General features: G+C 43.5%; 1 protein-coding gene across 8 annotated transcripts in view; it reads left to right on the forward strand.

Moving 5' to 3' along the window:
- TBC1D2B (TBC1 domain family member 2B) overlaps positions 1 to 19,569 on the forward strand; it is a 41,847-nt gene that overhangs the window by 7,743 nt on the left and 14,535 nt on the right. For 3 of the 8 annotated variants that reach the window (XM_046899234.1, XM_025153906.3, XM_046899235.1), the window contains 7 exons: positions 76 to 125; positions 207 to 334; positions 2,448 to 2,536; positions 10,552 to 10,705; positions 14,043 to 14,208; positions 17,355 to 17,512; positions 18,483 to 18,709. In XM_046899234.1, the coding sequence (XP_046755190.1) occupies positions 2,522 to 2,536; positions 10,552 to 10,705; positions 14,043 to 14,208; positions 17,355 to 17,512; positions 18,483 to 18,709 (720 nt within the window). In that variant the 5' untranslated portion in view covers positions 76 to 125; positions 207 to 334; positions 2,448 to 2,521. Of the gene's footprint in view, positions 1 to 75; positions 126 to 206; positions 335 to 2,447; positions 2,537 to 3,724; positions 4,624 to 7,997; positions 9,757 to 10,551; positions 10,706 to 14,042; positions 14,209 to 17,354; positions 17,513 to 18,482; positions 18,710 to 19,569 lie in introns of those variants that run through there. The other 5 variants (XM_025153909.3, XM_015278934.4, XM_015278944.4 and 2 more) reach the window with 5 other exon arrangements.

The following is a 19,569-nucleotide window of genomic DNA, read 5'->3' on the forward strand; positions in this document are numbered from 1 at the left end:
AGTCTGCCCTATGATCTACTCTGATCTTTCTTTCCATTGGACATTTCTCTGAGACTCCATTATTTGTTTTCCTAGGTTCCCCACTGGGAAGCAGAGATGAGTTACACATGGAAAGGAGTTCCACGGTAAGTAGCTGGAATAACGAAGCCTCATTATTTCTGTGACTTCTGCCCATTCATCTTTTGTGTTGTTTTTTTTTCTATCAGCAGTACTGTGAATTCATCTGCTTATCATCTTCAGCATTCCCATCAAACTTTATCACCGTTCTCTAGCCAGGATGGATCTATATGAAGCCAACAATTATGTGTTTGGATTGTCCTGTTGGATTGCTACGGTAAGGTACTTCTGGCTTTTATATTCGTTAGGGTCTCTCTCTCTCTTGACTCTCTCTCCTCCTCCACATGCATACCAATTTCTGTGGGTTTCTTTACGAGTCAGGTTACAAACGTGTGGCTACAAATCAAAACTGCCCTTCACTGGAATGTATAATTATTGCTTTTTCGTAATGAAGAGTTCTTAATGAGATGCAGTGCAAAGGGAAGCAAAAGCAGTGCATCCAGTGTTTTGTACGTTCAGCTGTTTTTATGTGAGACTGTTAAATTAAAGTAGATCTTTCCAGCTGAATCAGAAAATACAGATAAGCTTCCCTGCTTACTCAGGGTTTGTGTCTTTTTTAACATGTTGAGAAGGATCCACAAAGGTAGGACGTGAAAGAGGAAAGGAGCACCACCTAGTGATCACAGGGTGATGCTGGGGAACGAAAGTGGCATGAAATCCTACCCGTCCGTTAAAAGAGAGCCGGCAATTCTTGGCTGACTTGTTTGTATACAAGGGAAGAATTTGTTCTGGAGATTCAATAACAGGATGTTCTTCATGGGCACTGCGGTGACTGAGAGGCAGGGGGATTTAGAACGGTGTCTGATGCAGCTGAGGGAGGATGGTTCTGGCTGTATCAGAAGCAGTAATTTGAGAATCTTTTGCCTGTTTGTCTCCTGTGGTTTTAAAAAAACGAAGAGTTTAGGAAAGATTTTGGTTCCCCATCTCCAAAGAATTTAAATAATAGTAGGCCAAAACCATTCACTCTTTGAAATAGTGTAGTGTTGTATGCGAGTTCTATGCACAGTCACTCTACAGCAGATTGAAAGTGTTCATTTTGGCATCAACAGTCACAGAGAATTGGCAAAATATTTTATTAGAATAGAATAAAAATAACAATTTAACCAATATCTCAGCATGCATGTTTGGACTGACACCGTGTGATTCAGGGTTTGAGGGGGCTAATTACCTGTGGCTCCGTTTTTCTAACAGAAAGGGTGGTTGTTTAGCATGGGCTCTGAAAAATGCTTCTAGGTTTTATCTTTAGCTAAATCCTCACACCTTGGGTGTCATCAGACGTATGCTGGTATACTGTCCTAGTATTGTGCATATATAAATATGATAGCATATCATATTTATGATAGCGAGGATACACACTAACTCTACCCTCTGTACCTCAGTATTTGATGATAGTCACTCTTTTCCTCCCTCTCTTCCCCCCTTCCTGACAGAATCAAGATTTGTTCAGGAACTCTGAGTGCTTCTATTCATTATAGGAGAGAAATGTTACAATTGTAATGCATTAGACCAGTCTCATCTTGTCAGAGTAAATGCAGCTTCATTTTACAAGTGCAGCATGCCACGTTGAAGGCCATCTAGCAGCAGAGTGTCACCTATCCCACTTGTGCATTCTAACATGAAGACAGGAAAGGAAGAAGAAGGGAAAGCGTTGTTTTCATGTGTGTTTCCTCCAGCAGTTTAGAAATACGCTCCTGTTATTTACCATTCCACATCTGATCTGTTTTGAAAAAGGTTATACAAGAAATAAGGAACTGATATGCCCAGGAAGGGGAACTTGTTTACATGAATCAGCTGTAAAAATAGGGGATTCTCCTGTTTTGTGTGTTGTAAGGAAGCTGAGCAGCAAACTGAAAAAAGAGAAGTACTGACAGCAAAAGTTTTGCGGGCTTAGGAATTGATTCTGTGAGTTGTTGGGACATAGGATTATTGATAGCCAGGGATTCAGCGTTTTCCACTTGTGATCTGTGTTCTGGCAAATGGCACATGATGAGTATGGGAAGACCAAGAATACTTTGTGTTTGGAGAAGGATACACTGTGCAGGATGTAAGGGAGAAATCTGACTTGTCAGGGTCACTCCTAAGCAGGAACAACCCTTCTTATTTTCCATGTTTCCAAAAGAACTCTGAACTTTTAACAGAACAGAATCAGTCTTTCTAGTCTAAGAAAAAGAAGTGCCTGGCCCTACTTTGCAACATTTAATCTTTTGGTGCGTCACACTTCTTGTCATGTGAACTGACCGGGGAGACTTCCATGCCTCAAGTTCTGAAGCAGGTTCATCTGCTGGCAGAATACTGCCTGTTTCCTCACTTGGCACATTTCTTATCCGTAGGTGAAATCCAGAGAGGAGGACTTGAAGAGCTGCAGTCCCTTACATCAACATCAAAATGGAACCCAAGGACAACCATGCTGAACAGTCAGGTTCTTTATGTCCTCTATATCCTGTAGTAGAGAATGAAAATGTTGTCCAGTGTATGACACAGTTACTTTTTATTGAAAAAAATTAATCAAGGGATTTAAAAACACAGACAGAGTAGGAAACTTCTGAAAACTTGGGATTTCTGGATGCTTTGAGAACTCCCAAACTGGCAGAATTCAGTTCATACATAGCATAGTCCTAACAAAGACACCATTGAAAATATCATCTCCAGCCACTGCTCTGTAGACACCAAACCCTTCGTGGTGTCTTCCCTTCTCAAGCTAAACAAGCCCAGCTCCCTCAACCTTTCTTTATAGGAGAGATGCTCCAACCCCCCCCCCCCCGGTGTCTTTGTGACCCCCTCTGAACCTGTTCCAAAAGCTCAACGTCATTTTCTTTAAGTATTTGTTCAATGCTGGTATTTTTATTCGTGAAAATTCAGGCTGTTGATTCCACCTTTAAGTGTTGTGTGGAATGTGTGCTGTGATCTCTTCCCTGTGGGAGCTACACAAGTTCTTTATTAACAGTGGAAGTTCCCTGCAGTCCAAAATGGGCTGAGGAGTTCAGAGAAAAACATCTGCAGTTCTGCCTGGAATCTTCACACATCCAAAACCTGCGAGCTGCAGCTTTTTCCCTATTGCTTACCTGTGTGTTCTGTAGGGTTTTTTTTTGCCGTAAATAATAGCAGCTGGGATGGAATTCAACAGGCCCGTCCATGGGCAGAGGGGTGATGGTTGGCTGAGTGTGATGGAGCATTGCACAGATTGGGCTTCTGGGCAGCAGTACTCCTTCCACTGCAGCTGCAGCCCCAGGTGAGCGGCTGGGCAGAGATAAGCGTGAGAGCTTAGAGCTTTGATGTGTGAGATTGCTCCCCACGCAAAGCGAGGGTTGAAGCCTATTGTGGGCCAGAGCACGCTGTGGCAAATACTTTTTAATGTGGTCGCACAGCTAATGAGCCCGGTCACGATACAGTAGGAGGCGGACAGCGGCCAAAGCGGTGACGGGGCGTGGCACGGCGGCAGGGTTAGCCCTGATTTCCCGTACGAGGGCCGAGCCCCGCTTCGAGCCGCGCCGCAGTCCCGGCCAGGCGGCAGAGCAGCGCAGCGCAGCTCGGGCGGCCCCGGCCCTTCCGCTCCGCCTGCAGCCGCGAGCGGGGCGGGCACTACAAGTCCCGTGAGGCGGCGCGGCGCGGGCCCGGCCGCTCCCTGCGCGGCGGCGGCGGGGAGAGGCGATGCCGGCGGCGGGCTCGGAGGGGGACGAGGGCCCGGCGGGGGAGCAGGCCGGGCCCGGAGCCCCCAAGCTCTGCGGCTACCTGCAGAAGCTGTCCGGGAAAGGCCCTCTGCGCGGCTTCCGCAGCCGCTGGTTCGTCTTCGACCCGCGCCGCTGCTACCTCTACTACTTCAAGGGGCCGCAGGAGGCGCTGCCTCTCGGGCACATCGACATCGCCTCCGCCTGCTTCAGCTACCACCAGCCCGAGACCGCCGCCGCCGCCGCGGGGGACGAGGCGGCCGCCTTCGAGGTGCACGGTCCCGGCGGCGCTGTGGCCGTGCTGAAGGTAGGCCGGGGCGGGCGGCCCTGCGCGGGCCCCGCGGCGCTCGGACGGGCCGGGGCTCCCGGGACCGCTCGGACCCGCTCGGACCCGCCCCTCCCGGCTCCAGACGGGGCTTCCTGCGCTGCCTTTCGGCCGCTGGTTTCCGGGAGCAGAAGCGATACTTGGCAAAGGCGGAGTAGATGCGCGGTGCCAGACGGCCCTGAGCGTTTGTGTCATCTTTTCCTTAAAGAGCTTTTTTCCAAGAGCCGTCCTGCGGGGAAAGGCCCTGCTCTGGTGCCTGGGCTGAGGGCGAGCCCGAGCTGCGCAGCCGGGCCGTGGGCCGGAGCCCTGGGGCTGCTGCTCGCTGCCCGCCGCTTGCTTTGAGAAGCCGGTGCGTGGCAATAGCCTTCACCTTCTCTGCTTTGGGAGGAAGGAAGAGGAGGGAGGATCGTTTCCTGATAGCGGGGGCCGTTATCGTGTGGATCCCGCGGGCAGCAGACTAAACAGCGGGCTGGCTGACGCCTCTCACTGTTGCTCAGGGACACGCGCACACGCACAGTAAGTGGAGAAACGCTTCCACTTGATAAGTAGAAGTAAACGCTCCCGAGAATCCGTCACCTCTCGTTGCTCCCGATGCACACGCTTTGCTCAAGGAGCGATCTCTGTGTGTGCTTTCACAGGAACTGCTCTCTTTTGCAGCAAGTTCCCCAGTATGTGATGGTAAAGAACCCGTGATGCTGTTAGACTCCAATGGAGGAACTTCCTTCTGGGGGCTGGAGGAGATCTCTGTGATACGCTCATCTAACAGCACGGATTTGAACAGTGATCATAAATGCTGATGCTGCACAGTGTGATTACATACTTTTCTTTCTCAAAGTTTTAAGCACTTGTAAGCATTTATCAAAATTAGGAATAATTGACATGCTTTGCTAGCAAGTAAATAAGTTATCCAACCGGAGAACTAATGTGGTAATCATCATAAGCATGTCTGGTTAAAGCAGAGTGATGCAGTCAGCAGTTCTGCATATAATCACTTGTAAAAGCAACTTTTGTTTTTTTCCTGTGCCATAACCAAAGCTCTCGTCACCTTCTGTGAACCCACCATAGCACTCTGAGCGCTTCTTGCAGAAGTTAAAATGGCAGACTTGGTGGAGGAGTTGGTTGCTTTGTTCTTTGGCTACTACTGGGTGATTTCTGTTACTTATTTTGCTATGGAAATCTCCAAGAAAGCACATAGTGCCATGAGTAACTCGTGTCAAACAGTGCTGCAGCAGCGGCCCCAGGCACAGGGCTCACATCGGCCTCAGCTGTCATGCACAAGTGTAAGCAACAGGAGGTTTCCTTTTTAGTGTTTCTCGTTGTACCTTTCAGTCTGTGGTGTTACTCTGCCCTTCCTTTCCTTAATCGTTTCTTGCTGTACTCTTTGGGAGAGAAGTGATATGAGTTGGAGCTCTCTGTGTTTTCCTTATGGAGACTGAGAAAAGCCAAGGTCAGTTCTGTAACATGCAGAAGTAATTTTGCATCTTCTACCCCGTATATTGTTTCAACGTGTGCCTTAAAGTAGCCAAGTGATTGCCTTTAAAAATGATATCACATCATGAGCACTTACGTAATAAATAAGGGGTAAGTGAAAAACAACATGAGAGATGTTAGGGACCAACTGGCCTTCAGCAGCTGTGTGGTTCACCAAGGGTTAAGGCTTCTGGGGCTGGAATTAATTTTCTACTACCCAACGTGGTAGATCTTAAGGGCCTATAAAAATACGTCGTAGCTAAATTAGGTAGAAATAGGAATGAATTCAGGATAGGAAAACCAAACCACTGTCTGAAAACCAAACCTCCAGTCCCTGTTGAAAACAAATGTGGTTTCATTTATGAAGAAAACATTGCACACAGAGCACGAGGAGGAAAATCAAATGAAATGATGCCTTCGCCCTCTAACTCACATGCCTTATTTTCCTCAATTTGCTGCTTGTTCAGAATTTCCAGACCTCATGATCTGGTCTTTCTCATTCAGTCTTCTCAGCTGAGAAGAGCAGTAAGAAATAAGCAACTGGAATTCCAGATTGCAGTGATGGTGCTGTTCAGGAATGCATTATTTCTTCATAATGCCTCTTTTTTTTGTTGTTGTTAATGTAATGATTTCATCATCTGGATTGCTCAGTCTTTGTAATTTAGTGGGAACTGAGGGCAGTGTGATATCCTTGTGGTTTGTTCCTCAGTTTGATAGCAGTCTGACCAAAAAAAACCCCTTGTACTGTAGCCTTCACAGCAACTGAAGCGAGTTGTTCCTAACTTCATTGTTAAAGTAGTGTCTGCTGTGGCTAATGGCACTGTTCACTTGCTCCTGAAGCTCTGAAACACTGACCTGTGGTGATGCTCTGTGTCTGTTCACATCGTTAACTTCTGTGTGGAGAGGGGTGCGTTGGAGGCAATGACACAGACTAATTAAAGAGATAAACCAGCAACCTTTTGGAGAGTCAGTGGCCGAGTGGTCAATATTCCAGGCACTGCATCTTGGAGCCCAAGTCCTTGAAAGCATCACATTCATTGAAACTAGAGTGAGTTGGGAGCTTCTCCTCCAGTTTGTCAGTAATCTGTAAGGATGTGGTGGTGATTAATAAGAGTGCTCGTGTACCTTTTGTGATGTTACGAGCTACGGTAGCATTGGTTTAGGAGCTGACCTCATTAGGTCCTAGCATAGAAGTAGCTCAGTCACAGAGGTGATTTGTTTCCAGAGCTGGTCAGGCTTGTGACTTTGCTCATGAGTGGTTTCAGTGCTTTGGCTAAAATTGGCCTGCCTTCCAGAGAACTTATCTGGCTCAACACCTGCTGCTTGCACACAGCAGGGTTAGTAAGTCCTAAGAAATGCCCATTTTTTTGGTGGTGATCCTCCTTTCAACATTTCTACATTCAGAAAAGGACTGTGGCAAATGTTTTCTCAAAATGGATCGTCTGCTTGTTGACATTTCTTCAGGCTCTTCCTTCAAGTCTGTAATATTGGCATGTGTGGTGCAGGTAAGGGGTGGTACTGTGCAGTGGTTTCCTCCAGGTAATTTTTTGTTCATGTTATGTATGCACTGGAAGAGGGCAGGTCCTGCAGCAGCCTTCATACAACGTGTAGGGGAGGGTTTTAAGTAAATGATAACCATTTTCCATCATTTCTGTTGAAAAACAGCCAGAACTGTGTCTGTCTTTAGTTACCTTACCTTCTGCTGCTGCTACCTGTGAGTTGGCAATGGCAGTTCCTTGTCAGATCTCAGTTCAGATGGCAGTTTTGTAAGGCTGAAGCTTTGTACATCTCTAAGACGTGAATGCTGTTTACGTTGTTTCAGGATCTGTTCTGTTGTGAGGATGTCTCTCTGTCAAAACTAATGGGTGTTGCCTTGCAGATACAGATGTGTTCTGTTGTACAGAGGTTACATTTACTGCATCCTTCCTGATACTCCATTTATGGTGGTTTTCTTCCTGCACAAGATGCCTCCCTTAAGATGTCCCTGCCCTGCTGTGGCTCTGTCTTGTTGAAGAGCCACGCAGTAGTTGGGTACAACTGAGGGTTCTTTGTCAGTGTGGCTCTTGGTTGCACATTCTCTCTCTGATGGTAACCAGCAGCCAAATACTCAGAGAAGCCATGAAAATGGAGCAGGCGTAGGAGAGTTCCTTTCTCTGACAGGTGAAGTGGCTGTTCTAAAGTGTTTGTGGATTTCCCTGTTGTTTGCTTAGGAGCAGGGGAAGAGGGAAACCTGTGTTCCATGTGATGTTGGAAGGAAAAAAAAAAAAAAGCCAGTTAATTTCAAACAATGCCATCTTTGAAGACAATTTTGTTGAAACTAAAGGTCATCTTAACAGAAGGGTTCCCACGTAATTCTTTAACTTGTCAAGTAAATAATTAAGATACCTGCATAAACTCAGCCAAAAGTGTTCAAAGGAAGTGGAGCTCTCCATAAGAAAGAAAAGGCAGACTGTATTTGGAGGATGGAAGATCAAACAACAAGTGGGCTGCAGCAGCAGGGTGGTAAGGAGTCCTAGAGAAAATGACTTAAAATAAGGAGGGTGAGACTGAGAGCGCACTGCGGTCCTGTTTTACACTGCAGGGCTGTGCCTGCTGACCTCCGAGTGTCAGTGCCATCACTTAAAAGCTGAGGGTATGTATTTGTACCCTAGAATGGGTGTAAATGGGAATTGGAAAACAACAGCCAGCAGCAGCTCCAATAAAATGAATTTGTTTTTACTGAACAGCATTAGCAAGAGGGTAACGGTACAGGGTGTTAGCGGGACCCATTAAGTTGAACTAGTCGTGGGCAGAAGTTAATTGTAGGTGTATGTTGTGTTGCTTCGTAAGTGATGCTGTGGTAGCAGAGAGAACCACCTACATATTACATCCTGTGTTAGTGAAAGCTCTTTGAAGACACAGTGGTTTTCTCGAGCTCGAGCACGGTAAAACATAACTGGTCAAAGCCTGTGTGCGCTTCTAAAGGAAGTATAGGTTCTCACATGTAGTGGAAATGGCCACCTGCTGCTAGGCAAACCTCCAGAGGAGATCCTTTGGTGCTGGAGGTAGAAGGGAAGCACGTACGCCTTGCAGAGTGCGACTGGGTGTGTAGGGTGTGTAGGTCCTGCTGCGCTGGTCATTCCAGAAGCGCCCGTGATGGCTGCATGGGTTGGCTTTGTGGTGTGCCAATTCTCTGACACTTTCTGACAAACCTCACAGGCACATTTAAACAGTCTCTTCCCCTCTCTTCTTTAAGGCAAATACTTTTTCCCCATAGGTGCCTGTGTGCAGGCAAGACTAAATAGACAAAACTTGCATTTTGGAGCAGGTGTGTGTTGTTTGCACCTACGTCATACCAGCTGAGGGAGGTGAACCTGCAGTGTCCTCGTGTGTCACTGGTTTATTTCACTGCTTGGTTTGTGTTATTTCTGCTCGCTTGCCCAGATTCCCATAGGTTGTGTTGTGTCGTGCATTTAATCTGCTGAGAGGGTCTGCAGCATCAGCTCCAGGAATTTCTGTCTTGGTTTTCTGACCAGCTTGCTTGAATGGTGCTTTGGAGTCATTTGCCATAGGATGTGTGGACCTTAGAGTTTGTATGGGTTTGTAAGGGCAAATTATAAAATAAAAACCTGTCTCTATGATTGCTAAAAACTGATAGTGTGGATTGCTGAGGCAGAGAGCGCCCTGGGGGAGCATCGCTTCTTGTTTGCTATATTGCTCTTGCTCTGTCTTGAAATCAGCTGCTCTGTGTTGAGATACGATGGTAAAAGGATCTTCCATTTGACTAGACCAGAAGTGTTCTTGTGTCAGCATTGAAAATGGGTCTGTGCCATCTGTGTGCTTTATGCAGTACAGAGTGTATTTCTGTGCAAAGGAAACGGCATCATCATTCTTCTGCAGCTCTGCCCTACGTAGGCGTCCCCTTCAGTTGTGATGAACAGAATAGGAAGCTTCTAGAAATTAAGTTTTGTCTGAAGAGCAAACAGAGCCATTTGTCCAGGTGTCCCTTTTTATTACTAATGCCACCAGGCAATTGGGGAGCAGTTAGGAGAAAGACTAGCTGAAAGCTAAGCACTGTGTGTGCTTAGGGCCGTAGGATCACCAAGGTTGGAAAACACCTCCGAGATCATCCAATCCAACCATCCCCTACCTCCACTATTTCCCCACTATGCCATGTCCCTTGCAGGCCTAAGGACCCAGGTGAGTGTCTTTTCACAGTGTTAACTTTGTACTCCTCAACATGCCATGTTAGGGGTATCAAGTGTTTGTTCTAGATTGGCTGTTGAGTGTCTATTTTGTAACAAAAATAACTCCTTGAGGGAGCACCTGGGATGCCATTTGCCATGGTTTAGTCTCTTATTGTTATCTGTAAGCCATGCTTTGACATATTTTGAGGTGACTCCTGCAGCTGTGATTCAGACTGAAGCTTAAAGATGTTTGACTGATGTCATTGTAATGAATGTAGGCTTGTAGATAAAATGTTTGTATGTATTATTAATACACCCTCCCTATAGAAGATGATTAACTCATGGTACCATCAACTGACACAACGAGCAGGCTTAGTTATGGAAGTAGACGGCATCACAGCACCTTCTTATGTTGTTGTTTTCTGCTGGTAGCAAAGAAAATGAAGCAAGGAAAACAGGAATTTTTCTGTGCACGGGGCTTTTTTTGTGATGTGGAATTGTAGTGGTGTGTGAAATATTGCATGCTGCTGCGTTCTCTAATGTTTGAGTCTAAAACTGGAGGAAAAAGCCATGCTTGCAACTCCTTCTAAGGGAAGGTGGATTTGGCATGGAAGTGAGGGTACATGCACAGTGTGTGTCGAGTCCATTAGTGATTATTTCCTTTAAATCATCCTTGATTGGGGTAATCGTAATTTGCAGACCAGCAAAGAGATCTGGGTTGTTCCTTTCTGTATTGTGCTTGGAATTAGCGAATTCAGATACCAGAGATGGACTGATCTCATTCGTGCTCTGCTTCTCTATGCTGTAGGCTGCAACCCGTCAGGATATGACCTACTGGCTGCAGGAGCTTCAGCAGAAGAGATGGGAATATTGTAACAACCTCGATGCAGCCAAAAGGGACAGTCGGACTTCTCCTACACCGAGTGACTTTTCCAAAGGTCTTGTTGCCAAAGACAGTCCTGGTAGGTGGGAAAATCTGAGTGAAAATCATGTGTGCTTCTGTTTGGTATCTGTTAATGGGCGATAAACACAGTGTGGAGGAAAGATGGAGGCTAGTCTTGGGAAGTTCTTTGTTATATCTTGTTCTTAAGTAACTAGTTAAACTTTGCATGTGTTGGTGTTGCTGAAGTTGCTTGGCAGTAGTGTAATTTGATGTGTGATTTTATCTCTCTTTTGAAACCCCTTGATTTCTTTAAAAACAGGTTTTACGGTAGTGTCAAACCCATGAAGTGTAGAACTGTGCTGTATGAATTATTCTGTGTTTTGTCTTCATTGCTGAGACGTTTCTGAGTTGTTTGATTCCTGGATCGGTACAGAAAATGCCTTGCTTGTTTATCTCTGTTACCAATAAATAAGACTGCATTAAGAAATCCTGTTCTTTGCCAAGTTGAGCATACTAGTAAAGCTCCTTGGGGTTTAGATTCTGGTTTGAGGTCAGACGTACTTCATCAACAAATGTTATATTTTATTGATTTCGGTTTGCTCATATTGTCAAAAGAATGTAAAGATGTCTTTGTCCCCTCCCTTCTGTGCTCTCCCATGGCAGATCCCATGTGGCTGTGTTGTCCTCTAACCCAGTTTAGTGCTTTCATTCAAGAGCGGTTGCTTGTGCTGCTTGCTCAAGCACAGCTGGCCTGAGGAGCTCAGCCTTTCGTTCAGCTGTGCTGATCTAATAGCTGCCCACTGCTCGAAGGGCTGCCCAGCAGAGAACAGCTTTTTCTCCATGTTGGCTTTTGCCTAGCATGCCTTCCTGAAGTGTTTCACTGCAGGGGCAAATGAGAGCTGGGGTTAGCATGGGAGAGTTGGTGAGAATGTGGAGTGGGATGGTTTGAGATCACCTTTCTGGTGGCAGCCTGTTTGATTAGCAGCTTGTCAAGCCGTATGCTGCAAAAATATACATATTGCTGCTGCTGCCAGAAGTGGTCACATGGTTTTGTTCTTCTAAGCTTTTCTGGTTGTACCAAAAGCCTTTCACTCTGCTAGGCACTTAGTCGGACTTTCTTGCATTGTTTGTGGTGCTTGACTCTGTGCTGAGTTGATTCAAGTCAAAGCTTAGCCAAGAGGGAAGGCTGGGTTTTATTCTGTTCTGTTTCCAGCTGGATTACTGAATGGAATATGTTTACTATACAGTCAGGTGACTTGCAGAGCTGGTCGGGGGGAGGGGGCAAGGTTTAGCAGCTGAAGATGGAAGTCAGAGTAGCAGAGACAGGAGTGCCCTCTTCTGGGAGCAGACCATTGGATCAGAAACATCAGTATGGTTTGACACCAAATCTGCTCCTTCTGCTACTATCCTCAGCACTCAAGTGGTGTGAAACGCATCTGATGTCTCTACTGCTTGTGTAGATACTGTGCTCTCCTTCGTGCTTTGCTTGGAGTCCAGCAAAAGCAAGTGAAAAAGGCCCATCACTTTGGATCACTGACCTAACGCCTTTCTTTCTTCCAAGCTGTTGGTTGGGCTTTGCTGAATCAGCAAGCTAAGCAATTTGTTAAAGGACTGTGATGGGTGGTGTGTGATTGTTGTTTTTTATTTTTTGTGGTTTTTCCAGTTTATTAAATCCACTGCATGAAGTGTCTGGGAGTACATGTCTGAGAAGACACATCCCTTTTAAGGGCAGCTGGCAGTTAAGCTGCATTATTTGTTGTTTCTGACTGCATCTGTAGCATCTCATTTTTGAGGACAGATCACAATGATGACTTTAACACCAGCGGAGCTCTTGAAATGTAGGGATTCTTTTGGGAAGAGTAGGAGAACCCTGAATGATTCTTTTATCTTTTTAAACAGGTACTACAAAGGTTTTCTGTAGAGTTTGGGGCTCTTTAAGGGCCTGATTTCAAGCTGATGATGAATCTATATGTCTTGTTTAAAAAAACAAAACAGCAACAACAACAAAACCCTTAATGTGCATTCAGTGAATTCAGTCATTGAATCCAGCACTTCATACTGGAGCATACAAGTTGGTTTCTTTTCCTTGTGCTTCAGTACAGGTGCAATTTCTAACATTTTGAATGGGAAGAAGTGTGTCTTCAGTCCAAAAATACAATTGCTTACTATAGCTTTGTCTATTTTTTTGCTATCTGGTACTGGATTTATTATCTAGTCTGTAGCCTTTCTTAGGAGAAGAGCCTGTAGCAATGTTACTAGTTAGTCCTTCTGTACCTTAAGGAAACTTCCAAAGCACAGGTATCAAAGTGTTAAGATTAGCTGTGACTTTGAGTTTTCATCTTTCAACTATTGTTATTCTTAAAATACCTGTTAAGACATTCACAAATAGGTGTATGATCTTCCCTCATTGCACACTGTAGGAGGTATGGGTGTGGGTAATATCAGTCAATGATTTAGAAGCAAAACCTAGTTGCTATGTGTTCTGTGTGGGGCTTTTGGGTTGTTTTTTCTTTTCCTCTTGGCACTGCTTTGCATGTCCTCACAGGCAGGAGTTTTTTGGGAGGATGGTTCTAGCTGCATCCCTTCCTATCATGGCTTAAATAATGGAACTAACTCCTTTTTTTTTTTTTCCTTTTCTTTTTGCCTTGCTCCATGTGTGTTTTTGGCAGTATAAAAAGCAGGTGAACTTTCGCCAGCTTTCTTAACCACTTAAGCTGTTGAACTCCTTCCTTAAATCCTGGGTCACTTTTATTGACCTATTCCTTCAGGGTCACTTTTCTCTACTCCCGTTTCAACTGACTTTCCGTGCTGTGATTGATGAACTCAGTTGATATTTTTCAAATGTACTTTTGTTTTTCACCAGCTCAGATTATAGAGCAGAACCTGCTGCTTATGTTAAACATGTTATAAGTGTCTGACTGCTTAAGTTGTTTTTTTTTTTGAAGACAACTGAAGACTGGTCAAGTTCCCTCAGTGTTAGCTGTGTTATGTGGTTTTTAAGAAAAGGAGCTGGGCTTAGAGAATGACTTGGGTTGGAAGTCAACTTGAAGATCATCCAGTCTGAATCCCATGCCGTGGCTGGTTTGCACCCAGTAGATCAGGAACTAGACCAGGTTGCCCAGGACCTCATCTAACCTGACCTTGACAGCCTCCAGCAAATAAGATAGCAAATAAGGTAGTTACCTGTTTGAGTTAGGTTACATCCATTTCATCTTATACGCTTTATTATGCTCATGATAGATTACATCGATTTTGATTGTTTCAGGAAAGAAACATTACAGACATGTGATGTGGTTTTGGATTTCTTCTCCCCCACCCAGTGATACTATGCTCATAATTCAGTAATGTTTTACTTCTGCTGTTCTTCTACTTACTGAAAGTTTTCCTCTTTTTTTTTCTTTTTTTTTTTTTAATAGATTTGAGTATCCTAAGCCAAAATGCTTCAGCAGAGAGAGCTAGAAATATTCTAGCTGTGGAGACTTCTCCTACAGACCTAGTAGGGGAGCAAGCAGCTTCCCAGCCTGCACCAGTCCAACCAAGTGCCATCAATTTCTCACTTAAACAATGGAGCACTGAATTCAAGTAAGTTGATGACGTGGGAGAATGATGGTTGCTGGCAGAGGAAGTTTCCTTCTGAAATCGTATCAATTTTAAATGAATGTAGTTTGAATTCCTGAGCGTGTGTGTGGTAGGTTCCTTCTGAACAACAGTAAAACCACATTTTACCTTCTCACTCTTTAAGAGTTCACTCCTTTTTTTATTAATTGTTTTAAGGAAAGCAGTCCTAGTGGTTTTCAGCTCTCCTGCTTGTGACTTCCTTGATTGTTTTTACACTGTGCTTTGCCAACGTAGGTGAGCCTTCTGCTTCTACTCAAGGGACGTTACAGTAGTATTACAGAACAATTCATAAGGCAGAGCTGTGGCTTTGGTAACTAGACCACATCCCTCTTTAGCTGCCAATAACGTTTGCTTTATCAGTGTTGTGGAGTTAAGCCCTTTTGAAGCTTATCTGTTGAGCATGGAGATCTAAAAGGTCATTAAGTGGTGCACTTTTTGGTGGTTTTTTTTTTTTTTTAATTTTAAGTGACTGTATAAACCACCATTTAAGTTCTAGTAAAGATGACCTGTCACTATCTGACCTGCTTCAGTGTTTCAGTTCATAGTCTTGTGTGGCTGCTTGGGTTTGCATAGACACTTTGCTGTGGTAGAACTTTAAACTGGATCGTAATACAAGGAGAATTCCATGAAGCAGTTTCTGCTAGATAGGATAATTTTAAGAATATGTCTGGTATTTTGAAACTTTCTTCTTGATTTTGTTTTTTCTGAATTGCAGATATTCTTTGAGGAAGTCTAGCTAGAAGGGCAGTGTCAGGGTAAGCTTTTCAGTGTTGCCTGGTTGGTGTGTTGTGCTGTTTCATTTTAACACAACAGAAAGGCTGTCAGCAGACGGGTTGGGAAGCCCTTTTGTTTGGAGGGAGTTGCTCATCATGGCAGTGGCCCAGCAGATGTTCTAGCACAACATCAAAAGGTTGGCCTTTTTCTGTATGGCTGTGATCCTAACAGTGTGGAGTCCATGCAGATCTGTGGAAATAAGTCTGTAAGAAAGTGTCACACTGAAACTTTTTTACACTGCGTGGTTTGGGGTTTTTTTCTTTGTTTTTTGTCCAGTCCCCTTCAGAAGATGTGTGTATGCTGTTGACAGTGACTACTTTTAACCCCAGTGTAAGAGAATGAATTGAGGCATCTCTGATACTCACAGCCAGTTTTCTACGTTGCTAGGAGGATGTATTTAAGTACCTATTATATGTCTTACTGACAGACTTACCTTTGCTCCTGAGTGCATTTGTGATGTGTTTGCTTGAGAAGCTATTGCTATAGCATTTACATCCTAAGTAGCAACAATAAACTAATAATTGGCAGAAGGTGAGGAATGTGCCTTTGACTTAAGCTATATGTATACTTACAGTACCTAAAGCTGAAACGTTTTCTTCTTTTTAAAAATCTTTTTCCAAGGACTCATTGGCATACACAGACATTCAACTCTGAATTTTTTCATCTTAGAGCTTTCGCTTTCTTGCATCTTTTGTTAGTGTAGAATACAGCATTGAAAGTATACTGAACAGTAATAACCCCAAGTTGTATAATCATAAAATACGACTTATAACCAAACATTTAGAAATACAGAATCAGTAGATCGTGTGTTCAAGTTTTAAATAGATTATACTTGTCATACTGTGCACAGGAACATAAATGTGTGTTGGCTTTTTATTTTAAATTCAATTAGCTTTAATCTGATAGAACACAATGAAGCTGTACAATAACAATTCTGTGCCAGAGCTTTACTGAATTCAGCCTCAGCTGTGATTATTCCTGGGTGTAACAGCTCTTGAAGGCTTTCTGGGAGCCATGTGACTTGTTTCTCGTGATTCTTCAAGCTTCTTTCAAAGGTGGTGTTTGGACACGTTTTATATACAGAAGCTGACCAAGAGCAGAAGAGGCAGCTGGGGGTTTGCACTGTAAGCACTCTTCAGAGAATAGCTGGAGAGATGCCAGGTGGTTATAATTGAAGATGCCTAGGGTGATATGATGATCATCACCTAATTTAATTTATTAACTGTAAACAATAAAACAAGACTCATTGCCCATAACAGTGATAGTGATCTTTTTTGCTAAGAAGGCGAGAAGAAAATTAAAGGTGTTGACTGCAGGAGTTGGGCACTGCATAACGATTAGCCTAGAGTTCATTTTCAGCCTGGCAAGATATTTGTCATCTGCTCACAGATGGGACTGGATGAAAAACTAATCACAGAGGTACAATACAGGTTACTTTCTGCCTGCAGCTTGCACAGTAAGAAGAGAGAATGTGGCTGGCAAAGTGAAAGCATCTTTGTGGGCTTCTGACTCTAACAGCTATGAATCAAACATGGAGATAACAAACATGTCTCTTTCTGGCGTTTTATCTAAAACACTAGGCTGGTTCATGTGGATTGATGTGGAATCCTCTTTAACTGAAGAAAGACTTGATGATACTGTACAGTGCTAATAATATGAATCCTACGTAATTGGGGACTTAAACGTTTCTGACAGCGTGATGGTTGTGGGGGAAGCTGGGTAGGGGAATCTCATTGTTTGTGGAAAAAAATTGTTCTTTATATAGAATCATTTGTTTGGAATTGAGAGGTTGAATCTGAAACGTTCTTGCAGATGAATTGGCAACATTCCACCTCACGAAGGAAAAACTGCTAAGGAGTCTGTCATCGGCAGCTACAGCAGCAGGTCCCTTGGGTGATCCTGAGTTTATGTTAACACAGAATATGATATGATAACATACATGCGTTTAATTGCATGCTGGTCTGTTTAATACTTGGCCATTATCCTGAAATTTTGAGCTGGAATAACCAATCAGTAAGAGAGATGCTGCTTCTAAATCTTTATCTTTTTTTCTCCCTGCCATAACGAGGGTAGAACAGAGGATGATTCAAAAGACCTTTCCAAAATATTAACTTACAGTAAAAAAAAAATTCTTCTGCGTTGAAACACACAGCAGTTGGTAGCAGGTATTGTTTAGTAGGACATGCTTTGTTTTCTTTGAGCCTTTATTTGGTTTTGGTTATGTCTCTGGGCTTATTTATTGTTTTCAGCAGCAATGATTGTCTTGCAAAACCGCTTTATGAAATGAACACGCAGTAGAGAAATCTTTGCCACTTTTTCTGCTGTGTTTTTCACAGGAATTCCATGTCCTCTTTAAGAAAAGGAAATAATGAAAACCGCAGGAGTGTATTTTATACAAGTGAAGAGTGGGAGCTGCTGGATGCAACCCCAAAAGACTTGGAGGACTCCATGGCCCTGGAAGAAAAGAGGAAGCACCTGGCAGAAGGAAATAAAGGTAGACATGGGAGGAAGGGAGAGGAGCTCGTACCTATCCTCCTTTTGTGTAGTTCACTGTGATACCTGTATCTGCAGAAAATGAGTGGAAACTTATCATTTCTTCACAAACCATATCTAGGGCTCTGTGAAGTATTTTAAAAATAACTTTGGTATGATGTATTTGGGAGTCTCCAGCCGTTCAGATAGAACAGAACACCCAAGAACTCTTGTTTCCCATTGTTTCCGGCTCCTTGAATTTGCTACCTTCTCTGCTTCTGTCACTTGGGGTGCAGAATTGCACGATGAAGGGCAAAGTTGGGGCTTTTGGTTACTCATTTCTGTCACCCATTGAAGTAGAATGGCTTTCAGACTCTGACACACGTTTATGATACCGACCTGCTGATGAAGTGGGGAAAAGGGGCATAGATGCACTGGTAGCTTATGTATATTGCAGCTGGTTCTTGCATGTCATGAGTGTTTGGAGTCATGTTGTGAGGGTGTATGTACAGCTCCTTAGGGGCACTTCAGCTCTTGAGGAAATCCAATTGATTTCACCCATTAGAAAGCAATTAGAAAGCATATTTCTCTCTAATAATTCTCGTGTGGTTCTGTAAACGGAGGTGAAACTACACTGAATGCATCTTAAAAGAACAATGTGCTGTGATTACACAGCACAGATAATTATTTAAGTTTACTTTGCTACAGTTGGGAGTGCCTTTTATTTTCTCTAATGAAGCAAAGTTCGGTTCATGTTTTATTTCACAAATATACATTTGAGTGAAGTTGTTCTGAGGGAGTTGGGAGAGTTTGAGCCATGTATTCTTCCTACTGAAGGAAGCAACTCGGAATGCAGTTTCACACTGTTGTATTGAGCTATTTAAATGTTGTTAAGAGTCTAATTTCAACGAACATATTTTTAAAGGCAGTTTGAATGCTTAGGAATGCCTTTTAATTAAGTGAGCTGAACTAGAAGGAATTCTTTTGTGCAGGACTGACTAGTTCAGCTTTCCCATTTGATTTTGGCCGCATTCCACAAAAAACGAGACGCCCACTGAAAGACATGATTGGATCAAGCAAAAACCGGAACAGCAGCGACTCTTCTCCAACGGAGTGGTATTCTGGTAATGGCAACAAACTAGTCTCTGAGCTGCAATTGAAGTATCAGAGCCAGCAAGAAGAGTTGGAAAAGCTGAAGAAAGATCTTCTGAGCCAAAAGGTAATTAAGCTTTCAGACAAAGTGCTCAGATGCAAATGAATCTGGCTGGTAATTGTTAGTTTACCCGTTGTGGCCATCTAAATACATAGAGAGCTAGTTGGTTGTTAGAAAATAATGGTGCTAAATGAACCTTTCTTTACAGAAAGCCCTAAACAAGGCCCAAGTTTTGCATCCCTTGAAGATTAGATCTCTGAACAAATCTTTCATTTGTGCCATGTTCACTAACTTGTTTTATTTATGTCTCTCACTCTCTGAAGTGAGTTTTCACAGAGTCTAGGAAGATCCTGGCAGATAATCAGGTCTTGTGCACAGAAAACTCTTAATTTTTTGAAAGACTTGGCAGGATTTCAGGCCAGCAAGGATGCAAGCAGGGTTTGCAGCATAACTGCTTTCATGTGTGTATCCCTGTGGATCCATGAACATCTTTTGTGGAAGTGAATAAATGTTGTAATGGTCGTGGATCTGGGTGTTCCCATGGATAACAATACTTGTACTTTTTATTTTAATAACGAGATGGAAGATTAAAATGGTAGAAATATTGGATGCATTAAAATAAATAAATAAATAAATAAAACCCAAAGCAACAAAACATTAAAAAGTTGCAAGATGTCAGTGCTGTCTTTTGTGAAGACCGCATAGGCTCTTTTTTCTCCCTTGTGGCAAGTGAGTTAATTACTTGGTTTTGTAGCAAGATATTTCTAAACAAACCTGGAAAGACTGTCTATGTAGCCAAGTAGCACATGTTTTTTTTTCCTCCTTTGTATCTTCTCTGCATCATCTGTGGTAGAGAAGTGAGCTTTTAGTTATCTTTCCCATATCTGTACTATAGTTAAACCACCAAGAACCTAAACATTTAAACA

Source organism: Gallus gallus, chromosome 10, assembly GCF_016699485.2.
Source record: "Gallus gallus isolate bGalGal1 chromosome 10, bGalGal1.mat.broiler.GRCg7b, whole genome shotgun sequence".
NCBI classification, from domain to species: domain Eukaryota; kingdom Metazoa; phylum Chordata; class Aves; order Galliformes; family Phasianidae; genus Gallus; species Gallus gallus.